The following is a 24,636-nucleotide window of genomic DNA, read 5'->3' as shown; positions in this document are numbered from 1 at the left end:
TTAAATTTCTTTGTGAAAATTATGGCTCCACCGCTGATTAATCGTGGCCTAGTTGCTAGAAATTAATTTGTTGTATTAATTCATAGTTTATATTTAGTGACTATATATATGATCATGGTTAAATTATAATTGGTTTAAAACAAGTTGCTCGATCACTTTCAATATTTTTCTTATGTTGCCTCTTGACGTTAAATCTTGTTAAGAATGACATCATGGTATTAAGCGGACTCCTATGAGATAACTAATTCTCAGTTTTCACGAGAGGAGTTGCTTAAGTGGTAATTAGTATTCTTCAATTTTAATCTTAAAATTTTGGGTTTGATTTATCAAGAAAACAAAAAGTTAAAAACTCCTATAAAGAGTTGAAAATAAAATAATATATGTTTCATCTATAAATAATTTCTCCAGAATCTATACTTGTAGTTTGAACTTTGAACTTTGATAAAAAATTGGGAATTTTCGGAAAAATTATATATATAAAAAAGAATTAGAGTTGGGTACTACTTAGGTTTTTTCATTGGCTAATACTTAGTTATGACAAGGATAAAAAGTTAATTAACATAATCTTCTTTGGTCATGTGATTCGACGATTGCTTTTTGTAATTAAAAAAAAACTTTAGATTTGGAAATCTATTAGTAATTAATACTCAATTATGTGACTAGTACACTTCTTGGATTTTATTCTAGAAAAAAGAGGTGTCTTTTTGACTTTTTTTTTAAAAATCATTTATTAAAATTAGAAGATGAAAGTGAAAGAACAAAGAGAAACAGCATAGCAAAAGCAGGTGCCAATGTATAATTTTCAACTTTGTCTTTTAATCTATATTAAAGAAAAGTTTAATTTATATGCATTGATAATATAATATTATTTTTTATTAAATTAGGTATATAATTATATTACATATTCGTCTAGATCCGAGAGTGTGGTCTAGTAATCCGTGAGATAAGATTTTAAGCTAGAATCATGAGGTTTTACATTCAAATTTCTAGCATAGGTAGAATATACTCCCCCCCCCCCCCCCCCCCCCCGCACCTTTCCATTTCAAGTTATATGTTGTGTTTCATTTTTATACGTCCCTAAAAAAAAACTGTAATCAAGTGGGTTCTTTGATCATTTTATCTTTATTTATGTCTTAAGATATAATCTTTCTATTTAGGTGTATGTTGTCTTCAAAAATATTTATGTCTTCAAAATCACAACAGATAATTTGAGGTGGAGATCAGAGCAACAAGGCTAAAAGATCCCTTTGGATTTGGCCTGAATGACCTTAAATGTCAACATGATTTTCATTAAGTCAGTGGCTTCTCACCTAATTGTAGAAATTAATTCTATGGCTTTAGCCCTCAATGCATGTGGTATATTCCCTATAGAGCTACAATATATTGTAGACTTTAAAAGGGCTACATTCCAATTCTAGCTAGCTAGCTAGGCTAAGTAATAAGTAGTATGATGGAAAAAATTCTACAACTTGGATATGGATTAAACACATTTTACTTGCTGATTTGATTCTAATTAGTGGTAATCTAAAAAGCATTATCCTCAATTGTCTACTAATAAGACTAAAATAACCTTAGATGCAATAATAATCTATTATGGGAAACATTCTGCGTACATTTTTATCATCTTCAGACTTCATTAGTGAAATTACACTGAATATGTGAAAAATAAATATGAAGGGTCCAAGTCCAATTATTCTCAATGAAAAGAAATGTTTATATTATTATTGCTTTTACAAAGAATGGATGCTAGTCACACCTTTTCAAATTCCTAAAAGAATAGGTCAAACTCCCTCAACCTTTTGTTTTGTGATTCCTCTTACAAGCTAAGAATGGATCCTTTTTCCACCTTTCTTTGCATGCTTTCTTATAATGTCTTTTTGAGTCTTGGTGCTCTAAAAAGCTGAGGAAAGGATAAAGAATTAATCATAAGGGTATAATGGTCACCCTAAAAAGAATCAAAGGACAAGGTTGTACTTTCAAACAAATCATGGGACATGTGATGAGATGGACGAGATTCTTTCAACATCAATTAAAGTTTTTTGCTTTGATTCCTAAGATAAATGGAGAAAAAAAATTCTAATAGCAAATGCTTCCTCTTTTAGTTGGTCCTACAGGATATTATAACTATATAGTCAGACCAATAAGTTTCGGATATATAACAGAATACTTACAAAAAAAGATGTTATTCCCATTGCTTATATAAAACCTTGTTATTGAAACACAAAGAAACCACATTACACTCAAACCAAAAAAATGTTTTTGTTCACTTACCTTAATTCTCTGTCCAAAACACCTCAAAAGTTAAAGAAAAGGATGTTAGCAACATGGACACCAGACCAAGAACTCAACAAAGTGAGACTAAGGTCTGGTGCTGACATGAAGAGGAAACTTACATGGTATGATTTAGTAGCTCTTGGAGTTGGAGGAATGCTTGGTGTTGGAGTTTTTGTTACTACTGGACCCGTTGCTCGAAAAACCTCTGGCCCTTCTGTTTTCATCTCTTATATAATTGCTGCTGTATCTGCCCTTCTATCTTCCTTGTGTTATACTGAGTTCTCTGTTGATGTTCCTGTTGCTGGTGGCGCTTTTAGCTATCTCCGAGTTACTTTTGGTAAGGATTTAACTTATATATACTGACTGACACGTCATCTAAAGATATCAGGTAGGGTTGGTTTCTCAGACTGTCACTCAACTAATAGTTATTATGTTAGAAAGTCACTTTACTTCTTGATTCCAATTTTTTTCAACGAAGAAAGTGACTTTCTGAGATAAATGATAATGACTGTTAGTTGAGTGACCATCTGAGAAACCAACTCGATGAATTAATGTAGCTAGAAGGTTTATATACTCTATGTTGTTATAGATATTAACATGATGAAATTAAATGGATGCAGGGGAATTTGTAGGATACTTTGCAGGAGCAAATATATTAATGGAATATGTGTTATCAAATGCTGCTGTTTCAAGAAGTTTTACAGAGTATTTGTCATGTGCTTTTGGTAGGAATGATCCAAATTCATGGAGAATTCATGCACATGGTTTAATGCAAGGTTACAACATGTTGGATTTCCCTGCAGTCGCGTTGATTATTGTCCTCACTATTTGCTTGTGTCATAGGTATGTTCGCTATCCAGTCAAATCTCTTTATAACAACGTCATATATCCAAATAAAAAATGATTGTTATAGAAACGTCTGACTGAACAATAATTTGAGTACTTTTTAGTGGTTTTTGATAGTGATATATCTATTTTGCAGCACTAAAGAGAGCTCAATGTTGAACCTAATAATGACAGCCTTTCATGTGATGTTTTTTGGATTTATAATAATAGCTGGATTTTGCAATGGGAAGGTTGAAAACTTAGTAAAGCCAGGAGGAATAGCTCCATATGGTGTTAGAGGGATTCTTGATGGAGCAGCCATAGTTTACTTTAGTTATATTGGATATGACACAGTGTCAACCATGGCTGAAGAAATTAAAAACCCTTCAAAGACTCTACCTTTGGGAATTGTTGGCTCTGTCCTCATTGTCTCTGCTCTCTATTGCCTCATGGCTCTATCTTTATGCCTTTTGCTACCTTATAACATGGTACGTACGTCGTTCAATTGACTTATATACACTGACAGAGTGACAGTATAAAGAATTTATCAATGAAATTTTACTTGTTATATCTATCCGATTGTCTGGTGTATAGAAGTTTAACTCGTTTATAAATGTTTGTAGATCCCGGAGGGAGCATCATTTTCAGCGGTTTTCGAGTTGATGGGGTGGAAGTGGGCAAGCAATGTAGTAGGGGTAGGTGCAAGTTTAGGGATTGTAGCATCTCTATTAGTAGCCATGCTTGGACAAGCAAGGTACCTTTGTGTCATTGGGAGAGCTAGACTTGTACCTTCTTGGTTTGCTAAAGTACATCCTACTACTGGCACACCGCTAAATGCTACTATCGTCTTAGGTAAGTAACAGTACTAAAGATCAGTCGTATCATTTCATCTAAAAATTTAAATTATTAGAAAAAAAATACACTTTTAATTGATTGAATCAATCAACTAACAATAACTTTTTTGTGTGTTTGCTTGTTTGTGGTTGTTGTATTTTTTTCATTTTTTTATTCATTTGGTTTCCTTGGTGATGATTAAAGTAGATTAGTTAGTTAACTATATATTATCTTCAAAATAGTCATATATATATTTGGAAGAATAAATTACCTTTTTTAGCAAAGCTTATATCACAAGAAAGTCTTCCTCCTTTTTTCTTCTCATTTTTTTAACAAACTAATGTTTAATATGCATCAAAGAATAACTTTTATTCCCTCTGTTTCAATTTTATTTGTCTGATTTTGCCTTGACACGAAGTTTAATTTTTATTTCTATTTTGCAGGTATTTGTCAAGCATCAATTGCATTATTCACAGAACTTGATATTGTAATAGAGATGATCTCCATTGGCACATTACTAGTATTTTACTTAGTGTCAAATGCACTTATATTTCGTCGATATGTTATACTTAGCAAAAATCCACCACTTCACACTCTGTTATTCCTCTTCCTTCTTTCATCCACCTCTTTTGCATTCTCATTATCATGGAAATTCAAACTACATTGGTGGAATCTCATGTTATTCGCGGGACTTACATTTTCCGCGACAGTTATTTTCCAGTATTTTGTCCCTATGATCATTATGGAACGACAAGAGAGTTGGTTGGTCCCGTTCATGCCATGGCCTGCTACGATATCGATTTTCCTAAATGTTTTTCTCATGACAACATTGAAAATGGTGGCATATAAAAGATTTGGGATTTGGGCTGGTGTTATAACAATATTTTATGTACTATATGGTGTCCACTCAACATATCATGCTGAAGAAATAGTGGAAATGGTTGTTGTTGATAATGTGAATGTCAATTCTTCCACTCAACAACAAATTACTAAGGTTGATATTCAACTTGTTTAATATATAGTACAAAATTTCATTGCCTAGGCATGTTTAGTGCTCTATATATACAGTAAAAGTAAAAAAATGATTTTTTTACTGGACAAGGGTAAGGTGGAATGTCCCCCCTTGTCAATTATCATCATGTATATATATTTGGTCATGATATAAAATGAATTTTTCGCTAAGCGGGTTCAGGTGAATTCCCTTGCTACCATACAGATCCGCTTTATATGCAGTTTGAAATGTCACAAAGTTAAAGTTAAAAGAAAGAAATGTTTTTTTTTTTAGATTTATGATCTAAAACATTCGTAATTTTGTATGACTATAAGGGGTCGTTTGGCACAAAGATTAATAACGCAGGGATTAGTAATGCATATATTAGTAATGCAGAGATTAATAGTGAAGTGATTAGTAATGCAAGATTTATTTTTATCAAGTATTTGATTCATTATTTCCTACTTCATCTTGTGTTTGGATTAAAACTCTATAAAAAGCTTTATTTACAATTATACCCTTGTATTATTATGTAATTGGGTCAAGGTAGATAATTGCCGGACAATGTTATTTTTTCTAGCTTGGTGAAGAACAATTTTGTTGTCATGATTGCTATTTTTTCACTTGAATTATTTGAGGATAAATAATTGTCATTTTAATAAATTTAGCACTCACAAAATGACATTTTTCAATTTAAAAAAGATAAATCATCTACTTTTAAAACCGCTAAGATGGTAAACAATACTTAGTAAAATTGAGTAAACCATCTACATTTACACATAAAAATTGCAAGTTATAGTTTTAATATGTATGCAATTTTATAAATTGTTCAAAATACAAATAATTAGAAAACCACACTCACATATATTATACATTCAATTAAGAAACATCATGTGGTGATATATTTACCTTTTTAATTAGTAAATGTTAAATTCACATTTCAAAAATTGTATTGAATTTATTTAGTAACAAACAACTCTCTCTATAATTTATATGCTAATTTATTTAAATTAATTTGCTAATACAAATATAAAACATAAAATCAAGAAAATAAACAAAATGATCAAAATGATTTGAGGGATATTTTTGTCTTTACATAAACTTATCCCATGGTATTAAATCATATGTATTACTAATACCTCCAAATAGAAGGTATTAGTAATACATCCTCTAATGCCATGTAGGGTGTAATACATAGGTCCAAATTCTTACCAAACATAGTATTATATAATACCATACATAATACATGGACTATTTCTCCTAATACTTCCTACCAAACGACCCCTAAATATTTTGGAATTTGTAACTTTAAATATGCCATAACATTCCTTTAGTTATTAAAAAAAAGTTTCATTAAGAGCAAAATAAAACATGTAATTAGAATTAATAGTTTTTAAATTAAAAAAATGTATCGTTATTTTTAGAAAATACCGAAAAGAGTGAGTTCATATAAACTGAAATGGAGGAGTAATTAGGATGATGCCATTAAAAAAGAAAAAAAATAGAATATATAAATATATCATACTTATATAATCAACATGCAGTAATCGAAAAATCGGGAAATCGAAAAAACAAGGTCGCAAGATTTTTACATCATAATCTTTTTTATTTCATTTTTTCACCAGGCTTGGACCATGTCTCCCAACTATTTTTATAAAATCGCAGCCCGCTAGGGACATAGAGACAACTAAAGGAACCCGAAAAAGAAATCCATTCAGTTGCCGGCGGGGTGGACATTGGATTAGCAGGTATATAATTGTCGGGATGCCCTAGTCCTCTTTCGCTAGATGTCTTTCAAGAAGATTCTTTCCCACATCGAAAATGACCGGACTAAATAGCAAGAGTGATTTTCTGAGCCGATCTGAATTTCCAACGCCTCGGGATGATATTTTTCTGTCAATCTTCTTTGCGATCTAATGATTATGGTATGATACGCTAAAGATTAAATATGTGAAGGACAAATTATATATGAGGATGATGATAAAAATGATGAAGATTAGGTTTCTTTCAAACTAATAAAGCTAGTTATATAGTATATATATATATATATATACGTCTATGCAAAATTATTGTTTCGCTATAAATAAACATGTATAATTATCATTACTTGAGTAATTTTTGTGTTACAAAATAAAATTGTCTGACTTTCTAATTGTTGAGTGATTGTCTGAGAAATTAACTACGCCTTCCGGTGACGCCTCCCTTATATATCATAACCAAATATATATACATGACAAGGGGGGACATTCCACCTTACCCTTGTCCAGTAAAAAAATCATTTTTTTTTACTTTTACTGTATATATAGAGCACTAAACATGCCTAGGCAATGAAATTTTGTACTATATATTAAACAAGTTGAATATCAACCTTAGTAATTTGTTGTTGAGTGGAAGAATTGACATTCACATTATCAACAACAACCATTTCCACTATTTCTTCAGCATGATATGTTGAGTGGACACCATATAGTACATAAAACATTGTTATAACACAAGCCCATATACCAAATCTTTTATATGCCACCATTTTCAATGTTGTCATGAGAAAAACATTTAGGAAAATCGATATCGTAGCGGGCCATGGCATGAACGGGACCAACCAACTCTCTTGTCGTTCCGTAATGATCATAGGGACAAAATACTGGAAAATGACTGTCGCAGAAAATGTAAGTCCCGCGAACAACATGAGGTTCCACCAATGTAGTTTGAATTTCCATGATAATGAGAATGCAAAAGAGGTGGATGAAAGAAGGAAGAGGAATAAGAGAGTGTGAAGTGGTGGATTTTTGCTAAGTATAACATATCGACGAAATATAAGTGCATTTGATACTAAGTAAAATACTAGTAATGTGCCAATGGAGATCATCTCAATTACAATATCAAGCTCTGTGAATAATGCAATTGATGCTTGACATATACCTGAAAAATAGAAACAAAATTATTGTACAAAAGCCATATGATAAGAATTGAGAAGAAGATGTTTTGTTAGATTACGTGCATTGCATAGAGGCGGATGTAGGATTTAAATTCTGTGAGTTCAATGATTAAGATTCTTAGCATTAAACTTACTATAGTCAAGGGCGGAGCTAGGTAGACCGGAACTTCATTCAACGAAAAATTATAAACGTGATTAAAATTATTTTATGTATATATAATAGATATTGAACAATTTCGAATTCTTTGTGTATTTACTTATTCATATTTTGAATCATGTTGACTTCGATGTTGACTATATTCTAAAAACTATGAGAAGATGCGTATTGAAAATTTTCTTCTTGTTTTAGAGTTTAAATAAAGTTATTCTTTGATGCCTATAAATACTAGCAAAACAGACCATAAATATTCAAAAAGGGGGAATCTAGGAAAAGGAGGGATACTTTTTTTTTCTTTCAACTAATATACTCCCTCCGTCCCATTTTATGTGAGGTAGTTTGACTCGGCATGAAGTTTAAGAAAGAAAAGAAGACTTTTAAAACTTGTGGTCCAAAATGAATGATAAAAAATTGTGTGACTGTAAATCATTTCATTAAGGGTAAAATAGATATTTTATAGTTAAATTATTATTTAATATAGACATGCGTCATTCTTTTTGAGACTGACTAAAATAGAAAGTAAGTCACATAAATTGGAACAGAGTATATATTATAGGATTTTACTTTTTTTAATTAGCTCGACTTAATTAATTGGCCCTTGCATGTTCCTTGTGATATAAGCTTTCCCAAAAAGGTGTTTTAATTAATAGGATTATACGATTATCACTAAGAAAAACAAATGAATAAAAAAAAAAGAAAAAAAATAGCCACCACAAACATACAAAATTACAAAAAAAAATACAACTTCTCCCTTTAATTTTGACAAGTGGCTACTATAAAATTATTTTTATATCTAATAAATTTCAACGTAATGATACTACTTACCTAAGACGATGGTAGCATTTAGTGGCGTGCCGGTAGTAGGATGTACTTTAGCAAACCATGAAGGTACAAGTCTAGCCCTCCCAATGACACAAAGGTACCTTGCTTGTCCAAGCATGGCTACTAATAGAGATGCTACAATCCCTAAACTTGCACCTGCCCCTACTACATTGCTTGCCCATTTCCACCCCATCAACTCGAAAACCGCGGAAAATGATGCTCCTTCTGGGATCTACAAACATTTATAAACGAGTTAAACTTCTATACACCAGACAATCTGATACATATAACAAGTAAAATTTCATTGATAAATTCTTTATACTGTCAGTGTATATAAGTCAGTTGAATGACGTACGTACCATGTTATAAGGTAACAAAAGGCATAAAGATAGAGCCATGAGGCAATAGAGGGCAGATACAATGAGGACAGAGCCAACAATTCCCAAAGGTAGAGTCTTTGAAGGGTTTTTAATTTCTTCAGCCATGGTTGACACTGTATCATATCCAATATAACTAAAGTAAACTATGGCTGCTCCATCAAGAATCCCTCTAACACCATATGGAGCTATTCCTCCTGGTTTTACTAAGTTTTCAACCTTCCCATTGCAAAATCCAGCTATTATTATAAATCCAAAAAACACCACATGGAAGGCTGTCATCATTAGGTTCAACATTGAGCTCTCTTTAGTGCTGCAAAATAGATCTATCATTATCAAAAAACCACTAAAAAGTACTCAAATTATAGTACAGTCAGACGTCTCTATAACAGTTATTTTCTATCTGAACAAATAACGTTGTTATAAAGAGATATGACTGTATAGCGAACATACCTATGACACAAGCAAATAGTGAGGACAATAATCAACGCAACTGCCGGGAAATCCAACATGTTGTAACCTTGCATTAAACCATGTGCATGAATTCTCCATGAATTTGGATCATTCCTACCAAAAGCACATGACAAATACTCTGTAAAACTTCTTGAAACAGCAGCATTTGATAACACATATTCCATTAATATATTTGCTCCTGCAAAGTATCCTACAAATTCCCCTGCATCCATTTAATTTCATCATGTTAATATCTATAACAACATGGAGTACTATACTAACTTGCTATCTACCTTCATCGAATTAGTTTCTCAGATAGTCACTCAACTAACCGTTATTTTCTCAAAAAGTCACTTTTGTTGAAAAAATTGGAATCAAGAAGTAAAGTGATTTTCTAACATAATAACTATTAGTTGAGTGACAGTCTGAGAAATCAACCCTACCTGATATCTTTAGATGACGTGTCAGTCAGTATATATAAGTTAAATCCTTACCAAAAGTAACTCGGAGATAACTAAAAGCGCCACCAGCAACAGGGACAGCAACAGAGAACTCAGTATAACACAAGGAAGATAGAAGGGCAGATACAGCAGCAATTATATAAGAGATGAAAACAGAAGGGCCAGAGGTTTTTCGAGCAACGGGTCCAGTAGTAACAAAAACTCCAACACCAAGCATTCCTCCAACTCCAAGAGCTACTAAATCATACCATGTAAGTTTCCTCTTCATGTCAGCACCAGACCTTAGTCTCACTTTGTTGAGTTCTTGGTCTGGTGTCCATGTTGCTAACATCCTTTTCTTTAGCTTTTGAGGTGTTTTGGACAGAGAATTAAGGTAAGTGAACAAAAACATTTTTTTGGTTTGAGTGTAATGTGGTTTCTTTGTGTTTCAATGACAAGGTTTTATATAAGCAATGGGAATAACATCTTTTGTTGTAAGTATTTTGTTATATATCCGGAACTTACTAGTCTGACTATATAGTTATTAGGATTTTTTTTTTCTTTTTTAAGAACCGAAGAAGAAAACTTTAACTAACAGTGAAAGAGTCTCATCTATCTCATCAGATCGTATACTTTTGGTTGATGGATAGTTACACCTAAAGGGTTTCCATTAATTTAAGGATTGTAAATATAATTAGTCTCCGTTTCCATTAGATGGGATATATCACGATTAAGTTTGGAATAAATTTATATCGTCAATCAAACAGAGTATAAAACTAATTCAAACTTAATCTTAGGATATCCTAACTTATCTCATGTACCAAACTATCCTTTATAGTTTATCCTTTGTTTCTTTATTTCCTTCCCTAAAAAAAAACACTACTTTTTTTTTTAATTAAAAAAAAAAGCGTGCAATGAAAGGTGAAAAGGGTCCAATTAAGGATTTTTAATATAATTAATGCTCGTTTGACACAAGATAATTCTCACTTTTTTCGAAACTTTATTCCAAAAAAAAATCGTTTGAACACAAAATTGTTATAATTTTGTAGTTGAATTTCAAAACTGGAATTTGAAACTCTAAAAAAACGATTTTCATAATTTTCTCTTCAAATCACTCAAAGGAAATTTTAATTTGTATTTATGTTCAAACACAATTTCAACTGCCATTTTTATCTTGAAAATAAAATATAATAGTAATTTTTTTTAAAAAATCACAATTTTTACGTCCAAACATAAATGGCTAGAGGAATCACAAAACAAAAGGAAGAGGGAGTTTGACCTATTCTTTTTGAATTTGAAAAAGGTGTGACTAGCATTCATTCTTTGTTAAAAGCAATATTATTATTAATAATAATAATCAAAAGATTTCTTTCATTGAGAATAATTGGACTTGAACCCTTCCAATTCATTTTTCTTAATTTTAATTGTCACACTCATCAATTATGCTTCCTCGTTAATGGTTTTGTATTTTATATTTGTACATGTTTATGTAATACTAGTGATTAGTGCAAGATAAATTTTCTACAATTTTCATAAATATTTTCAAGTATTTCAATGAGAATTTGTTTTTCATCATATCTTTTTTTCAGTGAATTTGATGAAGATGGAGACAAAAATATATACTCCTATGTTATAACACAAATTTCTTATTGTTTCAGGAAAAAAAAACTATTTCTAAATGTAGTGTTAGTAGATAATTGAGGATACTACCTCTACATCACCAATTATTGGAGAATTAAAAATTAAATCACACCAAGTGAAAATTGTGTTTAAGTATATCCATAATTCCATTATTAATATATATGAACCATGTATTAACAAGTGTTGTAGAATTTTCTATCACACAACTTATTTAAGCCTAGCTAGATATCTTCTAGAAAGTACCCTTCATAAAGTCTACTACTTTGTAGTAGCTATGTATATAAGGATATAACATGTCATGAAACATTATACCAAAAACTTATAATCTAAATTATATTGGAAGAAGTCTTCACACAATAGGTGTATCAAAACACTTTCTATGTTACCATCAGGCTTGCCGTGGAGTGATAAGTACATGTTCATTCTTAATCAGAAGTAGTCTCGAGAATTCAAATCCCCTCAGGTATGAAATCAACTTTGTTAAGAAATGTTTTATCCCTAATATGAAACTTTTCAACGTCAATTCAAAATTAATCAGACATACCACATATTGAATAGAAAACACTTTCCTATTAAATGATGGAAGGAGAGTCAAAAAACACTTTCTATTTTGGAGAATAAAATCTAAGAACTGTACAAGTAATGTAATTGAGAATTGTCAATTGGCTAATATCTCTTCCCAAATCTAAAGTTTTATTATTACAAAAAAGCTATGGGACCAATCACAACACAAAATTAAAGAATATTATGTTAAGCTTTTATCCCTCTCATATCTATCTAACCTTGGATTCCTTTTCTTTTTTCACCACACCTTTTTTTGTTAATTTCTTCAAAGTTATGGATAAGTTAGTTAATATGGATATCTTGAATGAGGGTGTGTTTTGACAGATGAAACATTTTTCAAAGAATGTGTTCAAATTTTTTCATATTTTGTTGGTCGAAATTTTAAAAACACTTTCTATTAAAAAAAATTATATTTTTTTTTTCAAAATTGAGAAAAGAGACTTTCATGATATTAGTTTAGAAAACAACCACCCCACTCCATCCTCACCCAGTCACCCTTATAAGGTTTGTATATAGAAATATTTTTAGAATAATATTTTCCTGATTATTAAAAAAATATCAAAAAACACCTTAGATCATCTTCCTAATTTTCATGAAAATCCCAAATTGTATCATTAAACTATATTGGTACAAAATGTTTTTACATACACCAATTTTATATCTAATATCATGATGTCATTCTGAACAAGAATTAACGTCAAGAGGCAACATAAAAAAATACTATTGAAAGTGAGCAATTAGTTTTTAACCAATTATTATACGTTAACCATGATCATTCATAGTCACTAAATATATAGACTGTGAATTAACACAACAAAATTTCTAGCAACTAGGCCATGATTTACCACACTACTAAAAACAAATCACTATTTTTCTATTATGAAACGTTCAACAACTATTCTCACATATATTTTGATTGAATCAGCGAGAAAAATAAAAAAAAATAGTGTTTTTACCCGAAAAAATTAGAAAGTTTTTCAATATTTCAGCGAAAATCTATTTCCCACCGTGTCTCTTCCCAATGAATTGATTCGGTGGAAGATAGATGGAAAAATCATATTTCATAATTTTGATTCGCAGTGGAAAAAACCTTTATTTCTAGCCGTGTCACAATATATATCCCTCTTGACTAACAAATAATTAAGTAGTGGCAAATGGCACTTTCCACATTTCCAAATTCCAGAAAAGTCCAAAACTCATTTAGGATCATACAAACAATTGCATAAGAGTAATGACAAAACTCTGATGATTAAGACCAAGAATTAAACTTCCATTAATTAAGATTAGCATTATAATAAGATTTGACACAGTGGGAAAGCATATACACTGTTAACTATTTTAAAGAAAAGAATTAAGGGGAAGTGGAATTTTTTGTTGAGCTTTTCAATCTTATTGGTGATTAATTAAGTTGCACTCAAAGAGAATATATGAATTAGCAGTCGTAGACATCAAATGTAGCCTTTTACTTATTAATAATATAATTAGTATTATTTTTTAAACAAAGTGGGGGCACTATAAACTAGGAATTTAATTTCTCATTGACCTCATTGCTCACCTCTCCTATTGTCTTGTATAGTCATATAAAGATTATGATATATTTAGAATTATATTTTATTTTATTTTTTAAAAATTGTATTTAATTAAACAGGTTCACATAAATTGAAATATAGAGAGTAGTAACTATTGTTCCTTTTAGTTAGAGGAATTGCATAAAATATAGGTCGAAATCAAAAATTGTGATGAATTGGTAAGTACTTCTTAATTATTAATTAGAAAACTTGCTCAAATCCTGATAATGAAATTATCTTTGATAGGACTTTTTACCACCAATGTTGACCTTTCTGGTATGAATATGAATTAATCAAATTTTAAAGTGAATATTAAACAATAGATAGGATAGTATTGTGGAGGTCGTGAATAAGAGTAGAGAGTTATAAGTAGGTAGTCGAGCGTTGTCTTAGTATTAACCTATTTTTATAGTCTTTAACTTAGTGGTAGTCTAGAGCATCGTATATGTCGTAATATTAACTTATTCATGTAGTTTTTGGCTTATAGTATATGTTATCAATCCTATGTTGTTTATTATGTTTAGACGGTCGCACTTTGTTGATGATGTTATATACAACGCCTTGCATATATGCTCTGCATTGCTTTGCAATTACTTTTCATGCTTTTCCTCTCCATTAGACCATTACTATTTTGATTTGCTTCACTTAAGCCGAGAGTCTTTCAGAAGCAGTTAGACATCTGTCTCTAAGAGGTAAAGATGAAATCTACGTACACTCTATTCTCTTATATGCAAACCTCACTTCATAAGATTTCTCTGAATATGTTGTGTTGGTGATGATGAATAGGAAGACCAAAACAAAAAGAAAGTGATAAGAACAAATGATGATGGATCATTCACAGCAAGCATTCTTTTTCAAGTAGCTAGTCATTTACACATGAAATCAGAAAGGAATATTAACCTTCTGAATATTATTATTACCACATGCATTGATATTTTATTGGGCCAATGAAACATATATAATGGCATCCAGCATAGCATATGATATTGGTGTTTTGTTGTTGTTTTCCCTTTTTGTGGGAGAGGTAGGAAAAAGAGTGGATAGGGGAAATTCACATGACCCTACGATAATAGTAACATATTCAGTATAATTATAAGTAGGATCTGAGAAAAATAATTTTTATATAAATGTTATTTTCAATATAAATACTCAACTGAAGTAAAACATAAAATGATATATATATATATAGGAAATGATTATATATCTTCATTATTGATCCAATTATTTATGTTTGATATTAGAAATTAAAGCCAATATTTATGGTGCAAATGGATATCAGAAATTGGATTATTAGCTCACTAATTAATTAATTCCCACCACACAATAAACTTGTCATCTTCTATAGTTCTATTGGAAAGAATATATGTGTGACAATAATTATGACTATGAAGAACAAGTATGGGTACTAAAAAGGACTTATTTATGTATTTGCAAAATAAATATATATAAGCATTATGTCATGGTCAAAGCACAATTCTCGGGGTATTGTCTAATTTGGTTTGATATTTCGAAATCACCTCAATATTTTTGGGCTTTACAATTTTATCGTCTTGCTTAAATCCAAAAGGCGCTTCTATGATGACTCATGAACTCACACTTATATAACAATAAGTACCTTAAGAAATTAATTAAAATGTACGTATAAATTGGCCCTGAAACCACGATTATTAACTAAAGAACGATCTTTCACAACTACACATTCAATTGTTATTACTCCCTTAAATTCTTAGTTTGTTTAAATGAAAAGTGCTACTTTATATACCTTGGTAACTCCCTCAACAGTAACATCTCATATGATATGTTTAAACCACAAAATTCAAAAAATATTTTAATATATTATGCATATTTTTAATTTAATTCACAAAATTCAAAAAACTTTTTTATTATTTTAAACTTCATGCTGAGTCAACTAATATGTCCAAAAAAAATAAATAGAAGGGGCCCTTTTGTAAACAAAATCTTGCTATTTGGATCATTCTTAACTAATGGACATATTACTATCAAAAATTGGTGTAGTGGATGTGATTGATTCTCTCAATTCGAGTTTAAATCTTGAATATGAAAAAACTTTTGATAGAGAATGTTTATCTCTAAGTGAGACTCTACACGATGCGAATCCAGATTAGTCGGGCTAAGGAAGGAAAAAAAAAAAAAGGTAATGGACGTATTGAAGTTTTGAGTTGAAAAATCCTTTTCTATTGTACTATGAGATTTGATTTTTTCCAATAGCATTTGTCCTTTTACTGGTTAACAACATTTCAAGAACATGCATGCTGCACCCCGCCAGAATTTTAACTTTTGTGATCAAAAATCAAAATCCTAAAATTTATTTTATTTTTTAGAAAATATTAGGATTAATTATTTGAAATTAAATGAGATTAAGAACTCTATTTCCTTTAGCATGTTTTCCCAAATTATCATTTTTTTCGACATGTTTGTGGTCTTTATTTGCCCAAAAAATATATGATATTTACCATTTTTAATGATAGCGCAAAGGGGGTGACACTTTTATGTTCTCATTTTCGATAAGTCGGACAATAAGTAGACAATCTATTTCCATTTTTCGATTTATTGTAGCCCATTTATTTTGTTAATGTTTAATTAATTTTGTTCGATGCTCCATAGTTCTATAGTGACGAATGACGATTGATGTATATGTTATTTTACATAGTATCCTATTATTCACTTCTCTAGATCATCTTTAAAATTCATTTATAAGCAACTTACCAAACTATTAATTTAGCTTGTATATATATAGATATTTGAACCTAAGTAGGTATGGTTCTAGCTTGTATATAGACCAAATTATTGTTTTATAAATATCAAAATATCATAACACGTCACGTTAATAAATCGAATATTTACATGTTCATGGTGTCCAATCATAATTCAAACAGGGAAAATAAAAAAAATAAAAGAGAGAAAGTGGTATTGCATTGGCTGATTGAATCATGACCACGTTATTAGCTTTATTACTTATAATATATGATCAGAAAATCAACATCTCGGATCCGTGGCGCAATGGTAGCGCGTCTGACTCCAGATCAGAAGGTTGCGTGTTCGATTCACGTCGGGTTCAATCCCCCGATCCATACGGGTTCCTCCTTTTTGTTATCATTTTTTTTTGGGTACTAATGCGGACTCGGGTGGACACCTCACTCCTTTGTCATTTTGTCATTTTTTTTGGGTATTAACGTGGACTCGAGTGGACACCTCACTCTTTTCTAGATCCGCTTTAGTATCTTTTTGTTGTCATTTTTTTTGGTATTAACACGGACTCGGGTGAACACCTTACTCCTTTCTAGATCCGCTTTACTGTATTTTTTTTTATCGAGAGGACTCGGGTGAACACCTCACTCCTTTCTAGATCCACCCATGAATGATATGATTCCACCAAACATCAACAGATTTTTCAAGTATTAACACAAACTCAGGTGAACACCTCACTCCTTCCTAGATCCTCTTTAGTATATTTTTTTATCGAGAGGACTCAGGTGAACACTTCACGCCTTTTAGATCCGCCCATGAATGATATGATTCCACCAAACATCAACAGAATACGCTCTTGACGATCAGCTTACAAACTACTTATTTTCTTGAGAGCCCCCTAAAAAAGCAAAAGAATTTTCTCATTTTTGACCCAAAACCTAAGGGGTGCTATAACTATCCAAGAAAACACTCAAAACTTATCATCACCTATGGAAAATTTTCTTCCATTAAGTCATATATTTTGCTCTATTGACTTCTTTATTTCATGTGATTCTAGGAGGTAAAGTGAACTTCTAAATAAATGTAGATCAAGTAAAAATCATATTGAAAAGATTATCCCATTCCACATATTAACTACTTTAGTGACATCAAAGATAGCACAAGCAGACAAACCATAACATAAAGACACATCTTGGCTTCACACCTTTTGATTCCATTGCACATTGAACAAATCTTTCAGAAAGAATCATGCCAGAGAAAGTCTCTTTAAAATTGCAAAGCTCTACAATTGAGCTCACAAATTGCAGTGACAGCTAACTTCTAATAAATAAATGAACAAAGCAATAAAGATCATGTAACCTAAGAACTACATGGTGGAAATTGATGGCCATGAAAACTTTTTCCCATCTCCTCCCAGCAGGTAAGATCTGGGGATGCGCCGATGATGATACAACAGTATAGCTAGGTCGTTCCCTAGAACAACTGCATTAAGTAATCCAATGGAGAAGGGAGCTACAGCAAGGTTGGGTATTTTGCATCGAGGAATTCCCTTAACATTTTCGCAGCCTTCTGACCACCCATCAATTCTGCTAATCTCTCCATTGGAAGCATGGCAAGTTCTGCTAAGCTTTTGCAACCATCCATTATTGCCCTGTAGTTAGAATCTGTTACGCCTGGCAGCCGTCTTAACATCTCTACTGCAGATGTATTGTAATTTTCAGCTCTACGAAAAAGTGAAGTCAAGAAGAATGTTATCAAGCTGCTAAACATCAGAATATAATTATAGATTTTTCAACCTGTAGCAAGCAGAATATAATTTTAGAACTAACCTGACATCATTTTCAATAACACCCTCTTCTGATGGTACACCCACTCTAATTGCCTTGACCTCATCAGGTTCATCTTGGTTTGATTTAAGAGAAGCAAATATTTCGGCTGTTGCATGCAGACTGCGAGACCAGATGATACGAAGCCGAGGAAAGTGGAGAACAAGCAAGGAAAGCTTTGAGATAATGCTATTTGGGGTTACGTCATCACCAATTTCACCAGCAGACTACAAAGGAAACGAGAACTTATCAAGAAAATCAATTATTAAAACACAGATAAACCCAAAGCAGAATATACACAGCACAATTACCTGAAATGAAAAGCTTTTATCCTGTGAAAACTCAATAAGAAGAACAGGAATCCGGTAATAACGTGACATCATTTCCACCTGGTGGTAAAGACGGCCGGATGCAAAACTGCCAAATAGATCAGAGATACTCTTTCTTTCTACGCATATCAATGGGGAAAGTATGTAATCACCAACTTCCAAGGTCACTGGTATAATGCGCATGCCTTTCTGGTGAAGCACATTAGGAAGAGTACTCATGAACTCTCTCATGTCAACAATGACCTGGTTAAAAAGAAAGTCTTTGTATTGGGATGACGTCGTGCAACTATGTAATTATCAACAGAAAAAAACATGGAAATACGTACTTGCATTTCCTTTTCTGCTTCTCTTCTTCCACCAGCTTTTCTGGTTATAAGATTTTGAGGTATAACGGACTGAGGCTCATTGGAGGAATCCAGTCCCAGACAACGTCCATCCTGATAATTATCCACAATTAAATCCCAAAACAGAGGAGCATTTACTAGTACAAAAAGTTCGGTTCTCCTAAAAGAATGCCAATTTGTGGAGACAATTACCAAAATCAGGAAGAATAGAGCTCAGATTACAGAACTGCATTTCTGCAGCTATTGAACAACTATTTTCATTTTAGATTTGGTTGCAGATTAAAGGGAATCTCATTCTACACCTGAAAATCAACTATGGGCTCGAGATACAAGTCACTCACTGATGAAAAATTAATGCACATATTGAGTATCTAATTCTTAAAATTCTTTAATTTTTGTGCAAGGACTCCACATCCTAGGCAGATCACTCTTACATTATACAAATTATTCATGCATCTTTACTTTTACCATATCATATTGCACCCTCAAAATTTGTATGAATAAATATCTTTCAGTTATGAATGAAAAACTAATCTTTTATAGCTTGTTTGGCCAAGCTTTTGGCAACCAAAAGTGCTTATTTTAAACCCTTTTGACCAAGTTTATAGGAAAAAAATAATTGTTTTTGAGTGGTAGAAAAAGTTGTTTATCAGAAATTGAAAAAGTAGCTTTTCTCCATAAATACTTTTAGAATCTTGGTGAAGCACAAATTGATGCTCGAATATTGCCAAAAGTACTTTCGAGAAGCACAAACTGCAATTCTCGAAAATTATTTAATTGAAAAGCAATTCTGACAAAAAAATAAACATTTCAAAATAACCAGATTTTGGAAGCTCGGCCAAACAGACTATTAGTTACGAAGAAGTTAACCAGCTACTGAATAATGACATTGTTATTATGTCAAGCATAGAATTTGTGAAAACAGGAAACAAAAAGATGTACTGAAATGGGAAGAAGAAAACCAAACAAATTAGAACTTGTCAAAGCTCAAGCATCAGTGATGAGACTACACCCCACCCCCACCCCCGCCAGACAGTGCAAATTGATATTTTGATGAGTGGATCTTTACAAGTAGAAAAGAGCTAACCTGATCTACTGGGATCATCATCAGTGATTTCTGTCTTATGAGGGACTCAAATGCTCCATTTTCTCTACGCACACTTGCCTCAAACTTTTGCACCTCAGTAGAGTCTTCATAGAAGAGAAAGTACACCTTAGCCTTTCTTGAAGGGTTCTCAGCTTTATACATTTCAACTTCTCTCACAAATGCAATATCAGGATGGTAAGCAATAATGGTAGAGGGCTTCAAAATATCAAGAATTTTTTTATCACTCTCCAAGGCATAGAAAACCACTGGTGGGAGCTTCTTCATTTCTCTTGAAGACTCAGCATTCAGACCTTGGTTGTGCTTTCGAAGAAACACTTCATTCAAACATCCGCCTTCCATTGCATCATCTGGGAGATACCAGGAACGTTAGCTTTAATTCATTTGTTTTTATCTGTTGTAAGAGGAAAAAGTATCAGATTTACCTTCAGGTGCCACATCATTGTTGGTTTTTTCACCAGCTGAACCTTTCTTTTTCTTTCCTTTAGACTTTCCTTTTACAGAACCTCCACCATCCACATGTTTCTGATTATCATCTTCACCAACAATATCCTTGTTGATTCTTTTGCTAACTTCCGATGCAGCTGCCAGCAGAGCATCATGCTCCTGCTTGCTTGTGCTACTAACTTCTGCTTTCTTTCCAGGTGCTGATGCAACAACACCATCAAGTACCCCAAACCCTTTAGGCTCTTTAGCTTTCTTGGCATTGCGTTTTGGCAATGCTTGCAGCTGTACCTTGCTCAACAGATACTTTTCCCACTCTTCACGCATGACCTATCCAATGTACAAAATGTATTAAGATACCAATTGTGCATAGCACAGTAAAACATGATCAACATAGATCCATTTTTTGTGTTATTATTAAGAAAAGATTAGATTGTCTCAAATAACCTTTTAGTATAACTTTGCAGTAATTCGTTCGCGCTATTCTTTTTCGTGTACTGGGACTAACAATTTTTATCAAGATTGGCTCATATACCTTCCCTTATCGCCTAAGATGTATAAATAAATATATATCTATACCCAAAAAAGAAGGAAGATAAACTGAACAAATGAAGAAAATAGAAGTGCGGCTTGGTAAAGATAAGATATTGGAAAAACCTTCTGTGAGCCATTTGTGATGCAATCTTCGAGTTGCATGCATGAGTATTCATCTTTGCAAGAAACTAAAACAATTCCATTATCATCCCCATCACCCAGATGATCTTTCTCTTCTCCAGACAATGCATGTTTATCTCTTTCCTCTTGTATCTCCATTAGGACATCCTGTGAAACAAATCAATCCCGTAAAATCCTAGTTGACTAAAATTATCTAGGATTAAACCCAAGAAAGCAATAAATTTTTACTTAGGCAGAAACCAGCAACCCAAATTGAAACCAATAGTATTAATAAGTAAACATGGATTGTTATACAGTATATTTAAAGTTGATTCTTCAACTGCCAAAGGTTACATTGATAAGAGAAAATGGAAGTCACTCACTCACAAGTAAGACCTTCCACTTTGGTGGCTCCTCCAAGACTTCCTCCAAAACAACTCTGGTCTCTGTACTTGTTGACTGATCTTTGAGACATACAAAAACAAGAGGAACTATGTCATGCTTTACAGCTCTACACTGTTGCGCTACTATTGAATGATCAACAGGAAGATTCAGATTAGAAAATTTACACCTTAAGCTATTTTGATTGTTTATTTCCTTTTTCAAATTCCACCACTGTAAAACTTCAAAAGTGCTTCCTTTTGCCCATTTTTTTTAATTATTATTATTAAAAAAAAATTTGGGAGGGGGGGGGGGGTTTAGAAAAGTGGGGAATTTGGCGCAGGGTTAACTCCATTTTGAGATTGGTATGATTACCTCGCATTCAAGTTATTAAAATTAGTCTATCATTAATTAAGTAAATAAACTAAGAAACCAATTGACAAAGAAAGTGCCAGCACTGCTAATACACACCTTCATCCTTCTTGTTGTCATTAAGCTTTCTCTTTTTGGTTGATACAGTCTTGCTCAGGCCCAGTTTTCCACTATCTGTCCTCCCAAAATGATAAACTCGCTTCTTAGCATACTCAAAGATCTTGTAACTGGACTCTGCAAATATCCAGACGGACCGGAAACTCTCTGATGCTCTAAGTGAGTCTAGATACTTCAAGTAAGTTACAGCATCATACCTACTCATATAAAAATTAGATCAAGTTATACTACAAATACAAGAACCATTAGCACTGAAGCAAACCTCACAGACAGCACCACTACCCTCCTCCTAAACTAGGATAAACATCGGATTCAGACTAGCAACCAAGTAGATCCATCCTATTATATCCTCCATCCAGAATATGGAATAAACTTCTATTAAGAAGAGTAAAAGTGGGTCTAAGAAAACTTATTGTAGTACTGGAAACGCACTAATACATTCCATTAAATGAAAGTGGGCAAGATTTTGAGACAACCTGAAAAAGAGAAAGTAGGCAACTTATTTTAGACAAGAGATTACTATTTGATACTTTCACCTATTATGAGCAGAAAACTGTCTAAAAACCAGTAAAGCATACAAGTCATACAATTGTTTATATTTGTGGTAGTATTCCAAATTAAAAACTTGATATTTTCATACTTCTAATAACATATGATTGCGCGCTGGGATTTTGCTCTAATTGACACCCGACAAATATACACTTCGAATCAACAGAGTAAGAATATTGCATGAGCCATAACCAGATGCAGTAATTATCAAGAGTATAAATACCAAATATCAAATAATAGCATCTTTACCAATGAACAACAAAGACAATGTCGCAGAAAAGAACTAACAATTAAAAACCCTCTTGCTCAATGAATTAAGTGCCATCTACTAGCTTTCTTATAGATAGACAAGAAATATCTCATAGACATCTAATACCAACAAAATAGTGAGTAAAAGGAAAGGATCGTGAAAGAAAACACCAACTTCCATACCTAACAAGGTAATCCAACAGCTTTCTTAATGTCTTCAAGTCTGAAACAAGCTGCTTCGTCCTCTTCCCTAAGGTATGCCAGATGGGATCTAGCTGCCTTTTCACTATCTCATCGAACGACTTAAACAAACCATTCTCCACTGTCAAGTCTTCTACATCCACCTTATTAGTCTTTCTCATTTCCTTCAAACATGCATCCATCACCTCAATCACTGCTTTCTGAATCCCAATCATATATGTTGACATCGGTACCCTTATATCCACAACCTCTGGTGGATCCCTCTCTAAATCCTGTGATACATAAACCTGAAACAGCAAGAACAAACCACTCAAACCATTTTATCCCAAGTTCAGATTTTTTTCCCCACTCCCCCAGCTCATAGACTGGCCCTTCAAATAATCCGACCAAACTGGAAAAAAGAGGTTAGGCTAATTTAAAATAATTACTGGACAACCATGAAGTAATTGGTTTATTACCCTTCATACCAAACGCCTACATATTTCCATAATTGAGTTTATAGGAATTACCTGGAATCGAGGCCAAAGATGAAGCTTTCTAACAAAAAGGCATTTAAGCGTTCTCTCAGCTTTAGCAAAACCAGAAACCATAGAATGAGGACGATCGGAAAATGCACGAACATAAAGAGAACGATTCGTTGACCGCAAAATACGTACAATAAACGCTTCTGTTGACGTATCCGAAAGCGAATGAGCATTGAGAATAACAAGTCCGGCAACAGCAGTCGTCGGGAGACGATGAGTCAACAGGTCAACAATAAGAATCCGGGTGGTGATGAAGAAAATCCCTCCGGAAGTGTACAGTGCCAGCCGCTGGTTCGCCGGTAAGTCGGAAGTGATCTCTGATGGTAAATTCGAAACTTCACCGGAGATTTGGGATTGAATGTCATTTTCGTAATTTCGTAAGATTGAGCTTTTCTGAGGAGGAGTGGCGGAGAGGACAAGTAAACAGCCTTGAGAGTGGTGGTGAAGAAGGAAAAGGGAGGATATGAGCTTATGAAGACCGAGACCTGAGGAAGTAACTACTAAACCACCAATAGAATCTTCTAGAAGTTCTGTGATTATATGCTCGTGAAATTGCACCATATTTTGAAATCTAGGTTTCAGCCTTATGCGGTGGCGATCATGGTGGATGATGGCGGAGATGGTGGTGGCGGGAAGGTAGCTGTGGAGTTTGTTGGAAAAATTCAAAGTGATGATATATATATGAGAATATTTGCAAAATTGGGGTTTAGCCAAATCTCAAATCTGAGTTTAGCCCCTGCAGTTTGAAAATGTATTGCTTTTGCTACCCATACTTCCATTTTTGTCACTTGAGCAACCTTTCAACATTTTTATGTACTCATCGAGAAATTTTATTGCATTTGGATTGATGCACTTGAGCCGAAGGTCTTTCAGAAACAGTCACTCTACCTCCATGAGGTAGTGATAAGATCTGTATACATTCTACGCTCTCAAAACCTGAATAGTGATAAG

At 32.7% G+C, this 24,636-nt stretch overlaps 3 protein-coding genes and 1 non-coding gene across 4 annotated transcripts; 2 read left to right on the top strand and 2 right to left on the bottom strand.

The window, feature by feature from the left end:
• The first annotated feature begins 2,252 nt into the window (after positions 1-2,252).
• Positions 2,253-4,948, top strand: LOC125826894 (cationic amino acid transporter 6, chloroplastic-like). Its single transcript, XM_049506237.1, has 5 exons — positions 2,253-2,611; positions 2,895-3,117; positions 3,257-3,587; positions 3,723-3,951; positions 4,377-4,948. Exons 1-5 carry the CDS (start codon positions 2,254-2,256, stop codon positions 4,946-4,948), a joined length of 1,713 nt encoding a protein of 570 aa, XP_049362194.1. The 5' UTR covers position 2,253.
• Positions 4,949-7,271: 2,323 nt separating this feature from the next.
• LOC125826882 (cationic amino acid transporter 6, chloroplastic-like) lies at positions 7,272-10,524 on the bottom strand. The gene is made up of 5 exons (XM_049506225.1): positions 10,163-10,524; positions 9,669-9,891; positions 9,198-9,528; positions 8,842-9,070; positions 7,272-7,843 (listed from the first exon to the last, which is right to left on the bottom strand). The coding sequence occupies exons 1-5, from the start codon at positions 10,518-10,520 to the stop codon at positions 7,272-7,274; spliced, it is 1,713 nt and encodes a 570-aa protein (XP_049362182.1). The 5' UTR covers positions 10,521-10,524.
• A 6,364-nt stretch (positions 10,525-16,888) lies between these two features.
• Positions 16,889-16,960, top strand: TRNAW-CCA (transfer RNA tryptophan (anticodon CCA)). The gene has a single exon. It is a non-coding gene; the product is annotated as a tRNA-Trp (tRNA).
• An 812-nt stretch (positions 16,961-17,772) lies between these two features.
• LOC125826880 (DNA repair endonuclease UVH1) lies at positions 17,773-24,322 on the bottom strand. The gene is made up of 11 exons (XM_049506222.1): positions 23,671-24,322; positions 23,144-23,448; positions 22,145-22,359; positions 21,680-21,756; positions 21,296-21,460; positions 20,620-20,968; positions 20,177-20,544; positions 19,072-19,182; positions 18,728-18,988; positions 18,420-18,643; positions 17,773-18,313 (listed from the first exon to the last, which is right to left on the bottom strand). Exons 1-11 carry the CDS (start codon positions 24,244-24,246, stop codon positions 18,103-18,105), a joined length of 2,862 nt encoding a protein of 953 aa, XP_049362179.1. The 5' UTR covers positions 24,247-24,322; the 3' UTR covers positions 17,773-18,102.
• Between the last annotated feature and the right edge of the window lie 314 nt (positions 24,323-24,636).

Source organism: Solanum verrucosum, unplaced genomic scaffold (assembly GCF_900185275.1).
Source record: "Solanum verrucosum unplaced genomic scaffold, falcon-dt-bn FXZP01000060.1, whole genome shotgun sequence".
Taxonomy (NCBI): Eukaryota; Viridiplantae; Streptophyta; class Magnoliopsida; order Solanales; family Solanaceae; genus Solanum; species Solanum verrucosum.
Note: the sequence above shows the minus strand (reverse complement) of the source record. Positions and strands in the feature narration are given on the sequence as shown.

Coding starts and splice junctions, on each gene's coding strand:
- LOC125826894 (XM_049506237.1), top strand. CDS start 2,254: ATGTTTTTGTTCACTTACCTTAATTCTCTGTCCAAAACACCTCAAAAG. Junction 3,588..3,722: donor TTTTGCTACCTTATAACATG/GTACGTACGTCG, acceptor AAATGTTTGTAG/ATCCCGGAGGGAGCATCATT. Junction 3,952..4,376: donor AAATGCTACTATCGTCTTAG/GTAAGTAACAGT, acceptor TCTATTTTGCAG/GTATTTGTCAAGCATCAATT.
- LOC125826880 (XM_049506222.1), bottom strand. CDS start 24,246: ATGGTGCAATTTCACGAGCATATAATCACAGAACTTCTAGAAGATTCT. Junction 22,360..23,143: donor CTGTTGGATTACCTTGTTAG/GTATGGAAGTTG, acceptor TTATATGAGTAG/GTATGATGCTGTAACTTACT. Junction 18,314..18,419: donor GTTATTGAAAATGATGTCAG/GTTAGTTCTAAA, acceptor ACTTTTTCGTAG/AGCTGAAAATTACAATACAT.
- LOC125826882 (XM_049506225.1), bottom strand. CDS start 10,520: ATGTTTTTGTTCACTTACCTTAATTCTCTGTCCAAAACACCTCAAAAG. Junction 9,892..10,162: donor TTATCTCCGAGTTACTTTTG/GTAAGGATTTAA, acceptor AAATGGATGCAG/GGGAATTTGTAGGATACTTT. Junction 7,844..8,841: donor AAATGCTACCATCGTCTTAG/GTAAGTAGTATC, acceptor TCTATTTTTCAG/GTATATGTCAAGCATCAATT.